A 19892-nucleotide genomic window follows, 5' to 3' on the forward strand; every position below is an offset into this window, starting at 1 on the left:
GACACAGTACTGTATATTAGAACTGATGCAAAATGTAACTGTTCTACATGAATCATCTCCTGATTTTACTCCAAACCATTTCTGGTTCCCTTATTACCAAACAAAACCCATTTCTACCTTCAGTACTAGATTGTATACTAATCACACACCATAACAGCTTAAATTTTAAGATTTTTGTTTCCTTGTTTAAAAAAAATTAGTTGAACAACTTAACTGTTTATTGAAATGACAAGAAAAATGAATATCTGTATTTTATATGCTTTAACGAGTCTGTTTATAAAGCTTCTTTTCTTCTTTGGCCTATGAAATTCTGTGTATCCATACATGGTCAAATACAAAGACGCCGGCAACATATGGAAGAAATCCAGAAAACATAACTGTAAACTAGTGCCATTCATAGGATCCAACTGTATCCTATCATCTGGTTTTGCAAGTATCCTCATGGGATCCATGGAAAACAAATTAGTTCAAGTCCAGGAATTTCAAACTTTTCTTAAGAAATCTATTCCAAATGGCCACTTTCCCATGCACTTTACTTAAGCAGGTCACATCAGCATATTTTATGGCATCAGAGTTCCAAAAGAATGAATCAAGGGCACTTTCAACTGAGTTTCTCTCTGAAAAATAAAACTAAAGCCTATTTTATTGTCTATGTATAATTAATAAATTAAGGGCTCTTTTGGATTCCTAGATTCCAGAAACCCACACTTTCTTCTAGTATTTTCAGTTTTTCAAGCTGAGAGAAAGAAAAAGTCAAACTTTCACTGTTTATACGGCTTCAGTTCTTCCATTGTTGAAAGACTATTAAATACACTACACTTTTCTAACTTAATGTTTGAGTCATTTTTTAAAGATAAATAAAAAGTGTTACTTAATTAACTATATTAAAATTTGAGGAGAGGGTTAAAATTTTCTGTCAGGAGTTTACCTCCAACTATACTTGCTCAGGAGGTGGCATTATAGCCAAAACTCTGCAGAGACTTGAATAGTAGATACTTGAACAGCCTGTGATATTCCACTTAGCTCAAACACAGAATCTATTTTGATTATTTAATAACTCAAAAGATAAACATCATCTTAAACACTTATGTTCAACAAGAAACTTAAAGATGCAATGACCAACAGAATAGTTATGCTTAAAGACTACTTCCCTCTCATCAAGACCCAGAACTAGCTGAAAAGAAACTTGATCTGAAGATTCTAATTCTGCCTTCCACTCTCTGAACCACTACACCTCATTCCCTTGTCTCCTTACACTGAGATCTTAATTCCCTTGTCCCTTTCATTTTCTATTAGCAACCTCCCCTCCCAAATCCTTTCTTTTCCTTTCCAGCTCAGATACCTTTCCATAAAATTCATAAACTTCGACAGGAATTTCCATGCCATATGATGATCCTTTTACTTGTTCCTTCATCTCATGCCTCTCACAGTATGGCTTTTATTTGCTCCTTCAACTCATGTCCCTCCCAGTATGGCTCTTCCCAAGCTCTACCTTACAATCTCTGCCACCATGCTCAGCAAAGCACTTGATCTCCGCTGGAAGAGGAGAGCACCCCCAATTCGTTGTTGCTATTTATTATTTAATCTTTAAAAATTGAAGTATAGTTGATTTACATTGTTTCAGGTGTATAGCAAAGTATGTACGTATGTATATGTGTGTGTGTGTGTGTATATATATATTCAGATTCTTTTCCATTATAGGTTAGTACAAGATATTGAATATAGTTCCCTGTGCTATACAGTAGGTCTCTGTTGTTTATCTATGTATAGTGGTGTGTATATGTTAATCCCAAATTCCTAATTAATCCCCCCCCTTCCCCCTTGGTAACTATAAGTTTGTTTTCTAAGTCTGTGAGTCTGCTTCTGTTTTGTAAACAAATTCATTTGTATCATTTTTTTAGATTCCACATAAGTGATATCATATGGTATTTGTCTTTCTCTTTCTGACTTACTTCACTTCGTATAATAATCTCTAGGTCCGTCCATGTTGCTGCAATGGCATTATTTCATTCTTTTTTATGGCTGAGCAATATTCCACTGTGTGTGTGTGTGTGTGTGTGTGTGTGTGTGTGTGTATACACACCACATCTTCTTTATCCATTCATCTGTCAGTAGACATTTAGGTTACTTCCATGTCTTAGTGCTGCTGTGAACACTGGGGTGCATGCATCTTTTTGAATTAGAGTTCCTCCAGATATATGCCCAGGAGTGGGATTGCTGGGTCATATGGTACCTCTATTTTTAGCTTTTTAAGGAACCTCTATACTGTTCTCCATAGTGGCTTCACCAATTCACATTCCCACCAACAGTGTAGGAGGGTCCCCAACAGCATTCCCAACTTGTTTGAAGCAACACTGAATCTTCCCTCCTGTTCAGTGGAATAGATCCCTTTTTCTCCTAAGGCTAATTTCTCAATCTATGCTGGGGATTTGACCAATTTCCATTTTAGAGTCATTTTGACAACTATTTAGACTATTTCCCCTGTAACTTCAATCTCTTATCTCTTACGGAATGATTCCCCATAGGATACAAACATTCTCCAAACCACTGTCTCTGTCCCCTACACTCAACCTCTAGGTATTCCCTCTCATCCCTTCCTTCATAGCTCTACCCCCATCTTCACTGCCTCACAAATCACTTCTCAATCCACTGTCATCTTCCCCTCTACTCCTACTATTTCACTAAAATATACTTTGCCAAGGTCACCTATACCACCCTATAGCAGCACCTTTCTCACTAAATCATAATTGTTTGCTATATCCTTCATATGACTGTGACATCCTTGAGAACTCTGTGTCCATCATCCTTATAGCCCTCAAACCTGGTAAAAGACAAGCATTCAGTCATCTGTTCTGTGTATGACTGGTTCAAAAAACTATCAAAACTGGACCAACATCAACAGGAGAGTTTCCTAATTGGACTCTGTAAAAATGTTTCAAGGAGTCATAAGATGTTATCTTAGGGATAGGATTCACTGTTTTCACTTCTTCTCACCTCCAAAATTTTTGTACCCATTTAATCTAAAATAGTGATTTATTGGACTTCACAGACCAACAAAATAAGTTTTAAAGGGGACCAACATAAGGCTACCAACAAAGAACTTGAAAAAAAAAAAACTAGCACTGTCATTTCACAAAAGAAACTGAAATGGATTTAGTCTCAGAATAAAGGACAGTCTTTCCCTAGGAGACAGTTGGCAACCTTTTGCTGACATGAAATAAGATATATTTTCAAATATAACAAAATTATAAAATTTGCTACCATATATACAACATTGTATGTAATATTTTTCTTAAAATTTTTGTTAATCTGAGCACCTATATTTGAGATTGGAATCTGAAGTAGAGCTCAAGTGTTCAATTTTTTCTATCACTTTATTTTAATCAGTCTATTGGGAAAAAAAATATATATGAATGAAAGTGAAAGTAACATAGTGCCATTTCATTCAATTTGAAATATTCTGAAAGAACTAAGGAAAAACAATTCTCTCTCTTACTTTCTTCCCACAGAGATAGGATGAAACCAGTCTGCAGCAGTCCAGAAACACTACAGAGGAGTGGTCCACAAAGTATAGTACCCAGACTGGCAGCTGCATAGTTTGGGAACTTATTGGAAATGCAAATTCTTTGGGCCCTGTCTCAAACCGACTAAACAGAAAACTCTGGGGAGGGGGACTCAACAATCTGTTTGAGCAAGGCTTCCAAGTGATTGTGATACACACTGAACTTTGAGAACCACTGGTATAAAGAACAACAGGACTAGAATGTCAGCTCACATTTGGAACTGCACAGCTCAGGTACCTAAGGCCAAAGATAGGAGGTTGGGAATTAATCTCAGAAGACTTCTATCTATTACTGAAAGTTCACTCAAATCAGAACCACTAATATACTGGAAACTCAGAATCATTTCTCTGCTCAGAGTAGACGGTTTCTCCTTCCTTCCAAGACTGTGAATGTGAAGGAATTTCTTCTTTAGGATATAAGCCTCTTGTAAATAAATAATGCTTAGGGAAGAGATTATGAAATTGTGGTCTTTATTAAAATTTCACTCCCTACTTGCCACATCACAGAATGTTTCTTCTCTTCTTCTTTTTGACAGTTGAAAGTGTTCCAGAAAGGCTTCAGGTCAGGGAAAGTGCAGATATTTCCCTTCTGAAACTCAGGATTGTATGTTTTTCCTGGTCTAATATGCCTGGGCTGAGATGTAATACTTCTGGATCACTCTTCACTAAAAGAATTTAAGAGCTTCTAAGAGCAGATCATCTGCTAGATTATCAAGCTTGGTGAAAAGTCAGTCAACTAAAAAAAAACTACATTCTATTCTCTAACTACACTGAATGACTAGGAACATGTCATGTTCTCTCCTGGGTAAGTGAAGAAAAGAGTTCAGATGATCTTCATCTTGTTTCCAGTATATCAAGGAATACCTCCATGGTACAGTCAGGAAAGAGGACTTCTCTGGGATTCTAATCAGAATCAACCCAGATCTCAACTGTTAATGTCTCACTTTTGGTAAAGGGGGGAGATTTAACAGTAGTACACAAGCCTTTGTCTTAAAAATCTTACTAGAGATACCCTTAGTCCTAATTACTCCTTTGTTTTCAAAACAGGGAGAGCTAGGAAGATATTCACAATAGAAGAGGACACTTAATGTTATCTTAAAAAGGAAGGCAAAGTGAGTTTAGACAGGATTATTTTGGAGACAGACCAATGTAAATAGAATTCTGACAAACTGAGAGCCTCTCCCACCACCTTTAACAGATGGCAGCCTGGGAGAAATTATCTGCAATGACTGAAATGTAAGGGACTATTACCTAGATAAGACACTTCTCCAAATTAAGAAGGAAAAGATAGGAAATATTAAGATTGTCAAAGCACTCAATGAAATCTGAACAATTAATGAGTATAAAAGACACGTTCAATCTCATAAGAAATCAAAGAAAATAAAATGAAATGATGAAATGTCTTTAATGCACACACACATGCACAACAGAAATGAGTACTTATGTCCACCAAAAGATATATACAAGAATATTTATGTTAGTCAAAAAGTGAAAGCCCAAATGCTTATCTACAACAGAGGGGATACACTGTGATATATTCATGCAGTGGAATATTATGCAACAATGAAAAGAACTACAGGTACACAACATGAATAAATACCACAGACATAATCTTCAGTGAAAGAAATCAGACAGGAATATACCTAAACGAAGTTCAAGAACAGACAAGATTAATCTATGGAGATAGAAGTCAGAAAGGTGTTTAATTTGGGGGTGGGTATAATACTGAGTGAGAGGAGGCATAAGGAAGCCTTCCAGGGTCCTAGAAACATACTATATCTTAATCTGGCTGTGGTTAACTGGATATATGAATACAAATATAAAAACTCATCAAGTTCTATGCTTAAATTTGTGCCCTTTTAGTACACAAATTAAACATCAACTTAAAAATTAAGGGCTTCCCTGGTAGCACAGTGGTTGAGAGTCCGCCTGCCGATGCAGGGGACATGGGTTCATGCCCCGGTCCAGGAGGATCCCACATGCCATGGAACGGCTGGGCCCGTGAGCCATGGCTGCTGAGCCTGCGCGTCCGGAGCTGGTGCTCCGCAACGGGAGAGGCCACAACAGTGAGAGGCCCGCGTACAGCCAAAAAAAAAAAAAAAAAAAAAAAAAAAATTAGATTAAAAAAATTCTGCTCAAGACAAAATAAAAATAATCAAAACTTCAAAAAAGATAATCAAATTTAAAATTTCAAAAGACTCTCAAATTTAAAATTATTCCACTTAATCTATGATAGCGTTTTATAAACACTATCACTATAGTGTTTAGTCCAACTAAACACTAAGTCTTATAAATTTTTAAAACTTGTTTGTTCAGTCATTCAACAAACATGGGATGCTAACGTGTAACAGATGCAGTTCTAGGAACTTAGCTTGCAGCAGTGAATAAAGTGAAGTTCCTACCCTTGTAGAGCTTACACATTTGGAGCCTGGGGTGGGAATTAGAAGGAGTTTATAGGGTGGTCAGGAAAGGGCTCCTTAAGAAAGCAACTTTTAAGCAGAGAACTGATGAAAATTATGAAGCAAGCGAGAAACAGAAGTGGAAGGCCCCTGCGGTGGAAGTAGGAATAGCCTGTTCAAAGAACAGCAAGGAGGTTGGTTTGGTCAGAGCAGAATAAGCCAAAAGTGGACAAGTGTAAGAACTAGGTTGGGGGGAGGGGGAGTAAAACAATCTCTCATTGTTTGAGCAAATACTTTTGTTGCAGAGCATGTTAAACTAGATTTCTATGTGATGAATTCCTTAGACTGCATGTGCCAATACTTTCACCTGTTCAGACACTAGCAAAAATCACTGCATTGGGTGAATCAAGAGAACTAGAAATATTGTCCTTTATTAAACAAAGCAAAATAAAACATGGTAAGGTACAAAACTTTTATGAGTTAATTGGCTTCCATCATCCACCAAGCAGTTTACTGGAATTTCAAGCCTAGTCCTACAGTCAGTCAATACCCTCCAGAGTCCAGTTTAAAAATTCAAATCTAATAAGCAACAGCAAACATTACGTACGCACCATTTGATATTTTAAAAATAAAACAAACAAACAAAAAACCACTTCTCTTAAGTATTCCTTACTAGCCAGCATCAGACAGATCAGCCTTATGACCTAATTTTCTGGGTTTTTTTTTTTTAAACTAAACTTTCACATATTACATAACTATGAAGTGATGACTTCACTGATCAAATCATTTTGTCTTCATTTTGTCTAAATTGCCTAACCGGGAAAACTATCTCCATATGTAAGGTTTTTAAAGGAAAAGGCAATATAAATCAAAGAAAACTGACAACTTGTTGGACCAAACATTATTAAAAAGAAAAGCTAATCCACTTATTAAGAAATGGTTAATCTGTTAAACTAACACTTATTAAATATCTACAGTATAGAGATAGTACAGTTGATACACTACAGACTAAACCAGAGTGCTTAGATTTGTATCCTAGTTCTGGTACTCTAACTACATGATCTTGGCATATCACCATCTCTGTGCCTCAATTTCCACATCTGTAAAATGGGGAAAAGAATACCACTTACCTCATAAAGTTACTGAAAGAATTAAATAAGTAAATGCATCTAAAGTGTTTGGAATAGTACCTGGAAGATGTTAGTGACTGTTGTTTTATTATTAATCTAGACCTGGCATTATGCTATGTGCTAAAACTACAAAGAGGACTCAGAAAATTTCCTCACCAGCACTAATCACCAAGAACACCACTGGCAGATACATGACCATCAATATTTAACAGATATTTTACAGTAAATATACCTGAATTTAGGAATCTACACTGTGGGGTTCCCTTAACATTTCTACATACCTAGTTACTAATCCTGGATTTAAATACTTAAATTAAGAAAGCTAAAAGTATATCTTCCTGCTTAGGGTTAAAATGTTCACTACATCACAAAATAAGCAATGCAGTACAGTATCAAGTTTTTATCAACAGAACACATATTTGCAGGTAATTTGAAATCTCAAGCTCCATGAAGGATATTTTAAAAATTCCTGGGCATCCCTGGTGGCACAGTGGTTAAGAATCCACCTGCCAATGCAGGGGACATGGGTTCGAGCCCTGGTCCGGGAAGATCCCACATGCCACGGAGCAACTAAGCCTGCGCACCACAACTACTGAGAGTGTGCTCTAGGGCCCATGAGCCGCAACTAGAGAAAGACCATGCGCAGCAACGAAGACCCAACGCAGCCAAAAGTAAATAAATAAAATAAATTAAAAACATTTTTTTTTAATTCCTAAAACAGAGAAAACTTTAAAAAGGAGAAATAAAATATCCAGCTCGAGTCACTGCCTCAATAAAACATGCTCCTGCCAGAACTGTTTACTCCACTTCTCTTCTGCTTCTGTGCTGCATCAATCCATCAACATTTTTTCAATCAATAGTTTAGAGCGGTGCTGCCCAACAAAAATGTAACGTGAGCCACATAATTTTAAAATTTTCAGTAGCCACTTCAGAAAGTAACAGGTGAAATTAATGTATTTTTATTCAGCCCAATATAACCAATTATCATTACTGCAAAATGTAATCAATATAAAAATTTTTAATGAAATATTCTTTTTTACAAACTAAGTCTTCAAAATCTGGAGTGTATTTTATACTTGTATAACATCTCAATTTGGACTACCCACATTTTAAGAGCTCAACAGCCACATGTGGCTACCAGCTACTGTACTGGACAATGCAGAGCTAGAGAGTCTAGCACTTCACTATATGGGCCAGCAACATGAGCATCACCTTGGATTTTGTTAGAAATACTGAATCTCAGCCCACCTCAGACCTACTAGAACAGGAACTGAATTTAACAAGCTCCCCAGGTGATCTGAATATACATTAAAGATCGAGAAGTACTAAATTAGACCACACATAGCTTGTAAGCCTTAACAAATTGCTATTGCCATTCAACTATCATGTGGTATCATGCCACTCACTAATACAGAACACTGTATTTAAATAATAATGGCTTCCACACGAGTCATGTTTTCTCTATGCTGTCCAAAAGAATTTTCTGCAATGGTGGAAACATATCTGTGCTGCCCCAAATGGCAGCCACTTGCCACATATGACTACTGAGCATTTGAAATGTGACTGGTACAACTGAGAAAGTGAATTTTTAGTTTTATTGACTTTTAACTCATGCAAACTTAAATAGCTACTACATATAGCAAGTAGCTACCATAATGCAGCATAACTCCAGCTGTTACTACATCCCAGTATACTCTCTAGGAGGGTCCTCAAGACAAACTTATAAGGTTCTAATCAAGAAAATTCCTCTAATTACCTGCACTTCTCTCAATAAATCAATCTCTCTTTTTTATCAGCAACCATGTTTACCACTTTACATTGGCTAAGGTCAAACTTGAAATCTACCTCTATGGAAATACAATATAAGTTATAGAATGTGTTTTGTATCTGTTAACATTACCCCACCTTATCATCAGTTAACAATATACATACCTGTACAGTCTTTTTTATTCTATGGGAAGGACCTGGATACTCTGGGGAATACAAATCTGTGAGGAATAATGAGTTGATTAATGTTGACTTTCCCAGTCCAGATTCACCTAAAAGAAATAGAGGTGGAAATCTGTTAAACTCAGCTACCTTATCAAGCTTAAATATTCAACCAATGCTATAATCAAACTTGCTTTTATGCAAGTACTTCTTAGTGGGACAAGGAAGTGACATTAGAAATTATACTATAAAGACTCTCTATTAGAATAAATTCTTTGCCTTCATTTTCTTATCTATCAAATTAGACATATGTTTCCAAGGATTTTTACCTTTATAATTCTACCATCTGTGTTCGCTAAAAGTAATGTATCTGTAGTCACCATTTTTAACAGTAATGTATTCCTAAAGATGAAAGTTAGTCATGAAGGAAAACATCCCAGTTGGATTATATATTGCTGCTTCAGTGAAATAAAAAATAAAAGTATAAACGTTTATTACAATGAATGACCAAGGAAACAAATCATGCAGCTATAAAAAGTAGAAATCTGCTGATAAAAAGAAGAAAAATTAATCACAATGCATCTTAGTACAAAAGTGAACCACAAAAAAATACTTCCAATTTACCCATATACCAATCAGCTTAAGTATAAAGGGTACTTCTCTATAAACCAGACTCCAAAAAATCATGGGTAATTACTTTTTATAAAAATGCTCCTGCCTGAAGTAGGAAAGGAGAGAGGTAAGACACGATTTCCACTAAGATTCATATACTCTTCTCTGACCCTTCTTGTCAAGTCTAGTACACCATACCAAATGTACAGATATTTTTTACTAAAATATAAACAGCTTCAGGATATACAAAGTTAAAATAGATTAAAAGTCATATAATAATTATCAATTAATATGGCACCAGGTTAAAGAATCTAGTTATTGTTAATAGTTCAGTGAGTTTAATAGGCATCTTTAGCCTAAATAACTAATAGCACAATATTAACCTTACTATTTCTATTTATAGGTTGAGTTCTTTTGATATTGGCTCTCAAGAAAGGTAAGAACCGGGTGACTTCCTTGGTGGCACAGTGGTTAAGAATCCGCCTGCCAATGCAGGGGGCACAGGTTCGATTCCCTAGCCCGGGAAGATCCCACATGCTGCGGAGCAACTAAGCCCGTGTGCCACAACTACTGAACCTGTGCTCTAGAGCCTGTGAGCCACAACTACTGAGCCCATGCGCCACAACTACTGAAGCCCGTGTGCCTAGAGCCCGTGCTCTGCAATGAAGAGTAGCCCCTGCCCGCTGCAACTAGAGAAAGCCCGTGTGCAGCAACGAAGACCCAAAGCAGCCAAAAATAAATAAATAAATTTTAAAAAAAAAGAAAGAAAGAAAGGTAAGAACCATTGTAGTGGTCTGGGCTTACTCCCTCTGAATGAGGGAGAATATCCTTTTTTCTAGACGTAGTAATTTCTAAGTCATGGGAAAATAAGTTATAGGTTCCCCATACCTGCTTCTTTCTAAACTCTTAAACCCTGAATAAAGGAGGAAAGACTAGAATAAAACCCAAGTACTTGGGGATAATCAGAAGTATCTACAATATTTTCATTTAGAAGCAACCCTGCCCTTGAACCATTGCTATAAAACTCCTCACCAAATCCTCCTGGGTTGGGACACACAGTTCTCGAGGCACAAGCCCGCTGTGTCCCCCTTTGCTTGGCAAAGCAATAAAGCTATTACTTTCTACTTCACCCGAAACTCTGTCTCCAAGATTCGATTTGGCACCAGTGCACAGAGGCTGAGTTTTCAGCGTCATTCCCTCAAACAAGAAGGAACAGAGCAGACTTTACTCAGATAAAACATTCTAACCTCTTTGGGGCTATCAGAAGGACTAGTGTTGCCTAACTGGGATTTCAGGTTGGAGAAGCACTGGGCATCACTGGTTAAAGTGCAGGAGAACTACAGATGCCTGGAGCAAAAAATTATGGGTGGAGAGACACAACAGACCACCTAAGGCCTTGAGGAGACGCTGAGGTAAAACTCCTTGGAGAATTAAGACATTCAAAAGAAACCATGTATGCAGGGGAAACTGAGAAAGCCACATACAGGCTCAAGCAATAAACATGCTCAGAAAAGTTGTGAAAAGGCATTAAACTTTCACTTTAGGCTGGATCTCTAGGCTCAGAGCATGCCCAGCTAATCATCAGACATCTGCCCTGACATATGACCAAGTCTGCAAAGACAGGGCAGGGTGAGTTTTTTCAAATGCATATTTTTCAACAACAACAAATCACAAAGCATTCAAAGAAACAGAAAACACAGCCCATAAAAAGGAACAAAACAAAATCCCAGAAACCATCCCTGAAGCAGCACAGATAGTGGACTTGCTAGATGAGGACTTTAAAATAGCTGTTTTAGAGAAAGATAAACATCATATCTCTTATATGTGGAATCTAAAAAACAGGGGGGTACAAATGAATTTATTTACAAAACAGAGATAAGAGTTTTGTAGAAACAAAGTAGAAAACAAACTTATGGTTATGGGGGTCAGGGGGATAAATCAGAAGACTGGGATTTACATATATACACTACTATATATAAAATACATAACTAATAAGGACCTACTATATAGCTCAGGGAACTTTACTTAATACTCTGTAATGGCCTATATGGGAAAAGAATCTAAAAAAGAGTGGATATATGTATAACTGATTCACTTTGCTGTACATCTGAAACTAACACAACATTGTAAATTAACTATACTCCAATAAAAATTTTTTTAAAATAAATAAATTTAGGGACTTCCCTGGTGGTCCAGCGGTTAAGACTCTGCGCTCCCAATGCAGGCGGCCCGGATTCAATCCCTGGTCAGGGAACTAGATCCCGCATGCCGCAACTAAGAGCCCACATACCACAACTAAAGACCTGGTGCAGCCAAATAAATAAGTAAATAAATTTAAATAGCAAAAAAAAATAATAATAAACAAAATAGCTGTCTTAAATATGTCCAAAGAGCTAAAGAAAACAATGAACAATTAATGGAAATCAGGAAAACGACGTAAGAACAAAACCAGAATTTAACAAAGAAATAGAAATTGTGTAAAAAAACCAAACCAAACCAAAACAAAACAAAAATTCTGGAGCTGAAACACACAATTGAAAAAATTCACTAGAGAGGTTCAAAAGCAATTGAGCATGTCTAAAAAAGAATCAGCAAACTTGGAAGACAGGACAATTAAAATTATTGAGTCTAAGGAGAAAAAAGAATGAAGAAAAACACAGCCTAAGGGATCTATGTGGGACACCATTTATTGAACTATTATATACAGTATGAGAGCTTTAGAAGGAAAAAGGGAAAGGGTCAAATAGATTATTTGAAGGAAAAGAAAATGACCAAATTTTTCCCCAATTTGATGACAGACATGAATCTACAAATCCAAGAATCTCACTGAACTAGTAGGATAAACCCAGGAACCCGCACTGAGACACATCGTGATCAAACTGATAAAAAACAAAGACAAAAAGAGAAACTTGAAAGTGGCAAGAGAGAAGCAACACATCACATAGAAGGTATCTTCAATAAGATTAGCAGCTGATTTCTCAGCAGCAACTCTGGAGACCAGAAGACAATGTGATGATAAAACTGTCAAATGAGAATTCTATATCTGGCAAAATTGTGCTGAAAAGTTGAGGTAGAAATTAAGATATTTCCAGATAAACAAAAACTGAGGGAATTCATTATCACTACACATCCTCCACATTTCAGTTGAAATGAACGAACCCTGGACAATAACTCAAAGCCACATAAAGATCCCCAGTAAAGGTAAATACATGGACAAATATAAAAACTGGTATTATTGTAATTTTGGTTTCTAACTCCACTTTACATTTTCTGTAAGACTTGAAAGACGAATGAATAAGAAATAATTAGAAGTCTGTGTTATTGAGTACACAATGTTCAAAGATACAATTTGAGACATCAATAATAAAAAAAAGTATGTGGGGGCTGTATATGAGTAGTTTGTATATATAATTAAAATTAAATTGGTATAAATTCAAGTTAGGTTATTATAATTTAAGATTTTATATATAATCTCTATGATAACTACAAAGAAAGCATCTACAGAATATACAAATAAGGAAATGAGAAAGGGAATCAAAACGTGATGCTACAAAACATCAACTAAACACAAAAGAAGGCAGTAAAGGAGAAAATGATATATTCAAAAGCTGTAAGACATACAGAAAACAACAAAATGACAAAACTAAGTAATCTGTTACCAGTAATTACTTTACATGTACATGGATTAAATGTCTTAATCAAAGGCACAGATGGCCAGAATGGCTAAAAAAACCCCGATCCAACTGTATACTATCTGTAAGATCTAAAGACTTTAGATCTAAGGACACACACAAGTTGAAAGTAAAAGGATAAAAAAGATATTCCATGTAAGCAGTAATCAGAAGAGGTGAGATGGCTATACTTGTATCAGACAAAAGAGACTTAAGTAAAAAATTGATACAAGATGCAAATTAGGATTTATTATTAAAAAAGGTCAATTCATGAAGTGGATATTATTACAGAATTATAAACATATATACACCAAACATCAGAGCCCCAAAATATATAAAGGAAACACTGACAAAATTTTGAAGGGGAAAATAGACAGTTTTACAATAATAACTGGAGAATTCAATACTCCACTTTAAATAATGGATAGAAGAAACAGACGGAAGATAAATTAGAAAACAGAGGACTTGAACAACACTATAAACCAACTGGACCTAATAAACATAGACAAAATACTCCATTCAACAACACCAAAATACACATTTTTCTCATGTGCACAGGGAGTATTTTTCAAGACTGACCATAAAACCAAGTACGACTTGATAAACTTTTTCTTTTTTTTTTTTTTTGCAGTACGCGGGCCTCTCACTGTTGTGGCCTCTCCCGTTGCGGAGCACAGGCTCCGGATGCGCAGGCTCAGCGGCCATGGCTCACAGGCCTAGCCGCTCTGCAGCATGTGGGATCTTCCCGGACTGGGGCACGAACCCGTGTCCCCTGCATCGGCAGGCGAACTCTCAACCACTGCGCCACCAGGGAAACCCATAAACTTTAAAAGATTTCAATCATCTTTTCCTATCACAACGAAATGAGACTGGAGATCAATAACAGAAAGAAAATGAAAAAATTAACACATATAAGGAAATTAAACAATACACTCAAACAGCTAACAGGTCAAATAAGAAATCCCAAGGTAAATTAGAAAATACCATGAAAAAAAAAGAAAATGAAAACACAACATACCAAAGCTTATGAGATACGGAAAAGTCGTTTCTAATAGAAAAATTTGTAACTGTAAACACATACATAAAAATGAGGATCTGAAATCAACAATCTAACTTTACGACATAAGGAACTAAAAAATAAAGAACTAAACCCAAAACCAGCAAAAGAAAGGAAATATTAAAGTTAGGAGATAAATAAAATGGAAAACAGAAAACAACAGAGAAAAATCAACCAAACCAAAAGTTAGCTTTTGGAATAGATCAACAAAATTAACAACTCTTTTAGCTAGACTGATTGAGAATAAAAGAAAGAGAAGATTCAAATTACTAAAATCAGAAAGTGTGGATATTACTCCCAATTTTACAGAAATAAAAAAAATTATAAGAGAGTACTATTAATAACTGTATGTCAATAAACTGGATAACATAAATGAAAAGGACAAATTCCATAAGACAAAAACTTAGAAACAATGAGGAATTAAGAGAACATATACAGTGAAAGGCAAACAGGCCTCTCAGATACTGATAAAGTGATTAAAAAATGGAAATGATCTAAATAATTAATATGGCTGATTTTCAAAAAAATACAACAATTCCTACCCAGAGAAAAAACATATTTTTCAAATACCTATGGAGCACTTACATAATCAGATCATGTTTTGCCTATAAAGAAAATCAATCAGTACTGAAAAACACAGAAATCTACAGATCATATTCTCTGACTACAAGCAGTGAAATTATAAATTAACAACAAAATAACACATCCCATTTGCCCACTTAGACATAAAACAGTATCTCCCCTCAACTCTTATCTGAAAAACTACTCAAATACAAACAAAATGAGTAATATAAACAAAAATCTAAGATATATGACTAAACTGGTGTTCAGAGAAAAACCTGTGCCTAATTAAGCCTAAAGAAAATAGATCAACCTTCAGAGTGGCTCTTGGAACTGTAAACCAGTATCGCTTTTCTTTTTTTTTTTTTGAGGCAAGGAGTAATGACTTTATTCGAAAAGCCGGCAGACCAAGAAGATGGTGGGCAAGGGTCCCCAAAAATCCACATTAGTTTGGTCTGAATGCCAGCTCCTTTTATAGAACAGAGAGGGGAAGGAGGTGAGGAAGTAAAGTAAAAAGGCCATAAGCCTTGCATATATCTCCTAGAATGGCCAGCCTCCAGGAGCAGATGTGTTAATTTCTTCTTTTCTGCAGCAATTCATAGGTAGAAGGGTCAGGATGTTTCCCTGAATAAAGGCACTTTGGTTTAACATTCAGACAGCGGGTCAGGGTCCCGAGGCAGGTCATTATGTATGATTATAATAACAAAAGCAACAAAAAGCAAAGGTTAAACTCAAAGAAACAGATCCAACAAGGAATCCGATTTAGCTCTTCCCTGGTATGGAAACTCAAGGAAAGGGTCATTGGAAGCTCCAATTTTACAGCTGGTGGGTCAGAAAGACCTGGACTTGTGACTGGTGTCTGAAGTGGCAACTGGGGGAAGGGGGCAGTCTTATAGGATTGAGCCTTTAACTTGTAGAGCAATAACTAGAATTATGACTTGTAACATTATACCAGAACATATAAGATTTTTAGAAATTTCATGTAATGTCTGAAACATTTATGTTAACATATTTCCATACAAATAACCCAAAAAAAGTTTAGTAATTAGTTGTGGGTTTTTTTGTTTGTTTGTTTTTCTATACTGCAGGTTCTTATTAGTCATCAATTTTATACACATCAGTGTATACATGTCAATCCCAATCGCCCAATTCAGCACACCACTATCCCCACCCCACTGCAGTTTTCCCCCCTTGGTGTCCATACGTTTGTTCTCTACATCTGTGTCTCTGTTTCTGCCCTGCAAACCGATTCATCTGTACCATTTTTCTAGGTTCCACATATATGCGTTAATATACAATATTTGTTTTTCTCTTTCTGACTTACTTCACTCTGTATGACAGTCTCTAGATCCATCCACGTCTCAACAAATGACTCAATTTTTATGGCTTTTTATGGCTGAGTAATATTCCATTGTATATATGTACCACAACTTCTTTATCCATTCATTTGTCGATGGGCATTTAGGTTGCTTCCATGACCTGGCTATTGTAAACAGTGCTGCAATGAACATTGGGGTGCATGTGTCTTTTTGAATTATGGTTTTCTCTGGGTATATGCCCAATAGTGGGATTGCTGGATCATATAGTAATTCTATTTTTAGTTTTTTAAGGAACCTCCATACTGTTGTCCATAGTGGCTATATCAATTTACATTCCCACCAACAGTGCAAGAGGGTTCCCTTTTCTCCACACCCTCTCCAGCATTTGTTGTTTGTAGATTTTCTGATGATGTCCATTCTAACTGGTGTGAGGTAATACCTCATTGTAGTTTTGATTTGCATTTCTCTGATAATTAGTGATGTTGAGCAGCTTTTCATGTGCTTCTTGGCCATCTGTATGTCTTCTTTGGAGAAATGTCTATTTAGGTCTTCTGCCCATTTTTGGATTGGGTTGTTTCTTTAATATTGAGCTGCATGAATTGTTTCTATATTTTGGAGATTAATCCTTTGTCCGTTGATTTGTTTGCAAATATTTTCTCCCATTCTGAGGGTTGTCTTTTCATCTTGTTTATGGTTTCCTTTGCTGTGCAAAAGCTTTGAAGTTTCATTAGGTCCCATTTATTTATTTTTGTTTTTATTTCCATTACTCTAGGAGGTGGATCAAAAAAGATCTTGCTGTGATTTATGTCAAAGAGTGTTCTTTCTATGTTTTCCTGTAAGAGTTTTATAGTGCCCAGTCTTACATTTAGGTCTTGAATCCATTTTGAGTTTATTTTTGTGTATGGTGTTAGGGAGTGTTCTAATTTCATTCTTTTACATGTAGCTGTCCAGTTTTTCCAGCTCCACTTATTGAAGAGACTGTCTTTGCCCCACTGTATATCTTTGCCTCCTCTGTCATAGATCAGTTGACCATAGGTACGTGGGTTTATCTCTGGGGTTTCTATCTTGTTCTATTGATCTATGTTTCTGTTTCTGTGCTATGCTATCGCTTTTCTGAGGAACAATTAGGCAGTCTATCACAACTTAAATGCACATGCCTTTTGACCCAGCAATTTTACTTTTAGAAATGTACATTATACAAGCTTTTATACGTGTGCCTAAAAATTCAAGGAAATTAAGCATTGTTTAATTGTCCATCAACAGTAGACTGTATAAATCATGATAATCACACAGTATTGAATACCCCATACTCTGAAGAATGAGTTACTTTATGTACAGACATGAATAAAAGTATAATATATTAAATGATAGGGAAAAAAACATTCACAGAGTAGTATTTACAGCACAGTACCATTTATATAAAAAAGAAATCTACATGGGAATGACTAGTGTATATAAAATTATAGAAAAATGCCAGAAAACTTTTAACAGCTTAATAATGCTTGTCACTAGAGAAGGGACTGGAACTGAAGGAGGGAGAAAAAGGGACTTCACCTTACTAAATGTCTTTAGAATTTACATCTTTTAGAAAATAAAAATGTTTATATTTATAAACTTTTCTTTTTGGGGGGGAATAAACATGTGAGACATTTGAGAACAGAGCAGAAGGGTAAGGTTGACAACATAATGATTCTAACAGGTACTAGCCTCAAAATAAATAAAAAGAAATGTTGAGGCTTCCCTGGTGGCGCAGTAGTTGAGAATCTGCCTGCCAATGCAGGGGACACGTGTTCGAGCCCTGGTCTGGGAAGATCCCACATACCACAGAGCAACTAGGCCCGTGAGCCACAACTACTGAGCCTGCGCATCTGGAGCCTGTGCTTCACAACAAGAGAGGCCGTGATAGTGAGAGGCCCGCGCACCGCGATGAAGAGTGGCCCCCGCTTGCCGCAACTAGAGAAAGCCCTCACACAGAAATGAAGACCCAGCACAGCCAAAAATAAATGAATAAATTAATTAATTTAAAAAAAAAAGAAATGTTGACTGCAGGGAAGTTATGCCTGAGTTTGGACATTAAATTATTAATTCCTACCTATCTTTAGTAGAGTGATATTTACTTCCAAACCAAAATGTCAGACACCCTATAATCATAATACAAAATATAGTAGCTTTGTCCTAATACTCTCAAGGTGACATAACTACAATAGATTCTTGCTCATTGGCTTTAGTAAAGGGAAAGCAATAGCGTTGCTAATGCAAAATAACTGAGAGTTAAATTAATCCCATCAACTCCAACTCTACTTAAAGAATCTGTGGAAACAACCTCAATCAAGTTATTTATCATTATTATTTAAGAATAACAAAATTCAGAATCACACATCCTAGCTTAAGAAAACAAAATTATTCAATAAATATAAACAGAATACCTATCTGTAACATTTTCTATTTCTTTATAATTAACATAATATTTTAAGATCTGTTAAATGATCCAAATTAATGACACATTTATTTTACTTTGAAATGCACTATAAACGTTCTGCAACAAAGTCATTATCATTCCCTTATTTTACAGACTTTAAAAAGGAAATAACTGGAATTAAATTTTTTTCTGTCCTCATTAAAACAAAATATTGTTAACACAATTTAAGATGTTAAATACTTTATGAAAATTATAAAATAAGAGTAATTAACTAGAGTCTAATATTATACCTGTAGTTTAACATTATCAGCAGGTTAAAATAACCCATTTCCTCTTTATCTTTGAAGTCTAGCCCATGAAACCCATGCCATCATCATTCAAGAGTATTACACTTCAAGCCTAAGAATGAAACAGTCATGAAATGTTTGTTCATAAGGTTTTGAAAAAAGTTAGATCACTATTTATAATAAAGTCACGTTCCTTTAGGTCTTTGGGATTATAAGGGCTCTGAGAAGTCCTACAATTAAAGAAACTGCTTATCTTTTTTTTTTTTTTGCTTATCTTTGTTTTACCCAGCACCTCCTCAATTCTACAGCCTTCGATCATTTCCACCAACCCCTTGAAATATTTATTAATATCTGACACATGAAACACACTGAGACATTATACCATATAATTCTTTGGTAAATTATTTTTCCTTGACCATATATAGTTATAGCAACTGATATAAATAATACTGTATTACTGTATTAGTTAAGTAGAAAATTCATAGGCAGCTTAAATCTTGAGGATTTTTCCTTTGTATATTGCACATAAACACTTAACCACAGACGCTCCTCTGCAGTTCTATCATTAGCAGCTTGGGAAAACCCATTTCATTACACAAACTGTGTAATGAACACATACAATGTGTTCTACATCATCCTGCTAAATTATGTAGAGTTTCAGAACATTAGAACTGGAATAGTCCTTAGAGATACCAGAACAGCAGTGTTCTAACTCCTAGTCCTCAATTCTGCTCTTCATGTAAATCTGCTTCTAAACGAATTCTCTTGATATTCTCTACTGGACTCTCCCACTGGGTAGTGGCTTTCCAACTTACTTTACCACAGTTTACAGTTAAAAGCAAACAAACAAAAAAACCCCAAACACACATTTTTCATCAAAACTCAGTATACACAAATATATAGGTATACTTATCTGTACTGTATAAATGTATGTGTACAAATTTAC

General features: G+C 35.7%; 1 protein-coding gene across 1 annotated transcript in view; it reads right to left on the minus strand.

Annotated features, from left to right (window-relative positions):
- Positions 1 to 19892, minus strand: part of SEPTIN7 (septin 7) — a 65840-nt gene that overhangs the window by 37819 nt on the left and 8129 nt on the right. Inside the window, exon 3 of the mRNA XM_030857544.2 lies at positions 9024 to 9130. Coding sequence (XP_030713404.1) covers positions 9024 to 9130 — 107 coding nt within the window. The remainder of the gene's footprint in view (positions 1 to 9023; positions 9131 to 19892) is intronic.

The sequence above is a fragment of the Globicephala melas genome, chromosome 9 (genome assembly GCF_963455315.2).
Source record: "Globicephala melas chromosome 9, mGloMel1.2, whole genome shotgun sequence".
In the NCBI taxonomy this organism is placed as follows: Eukaryota; Metazoa; Chordata; class Mammalia; order Artiodactyla; family Delphinidae; genus Globicephala; species Globicephala melas.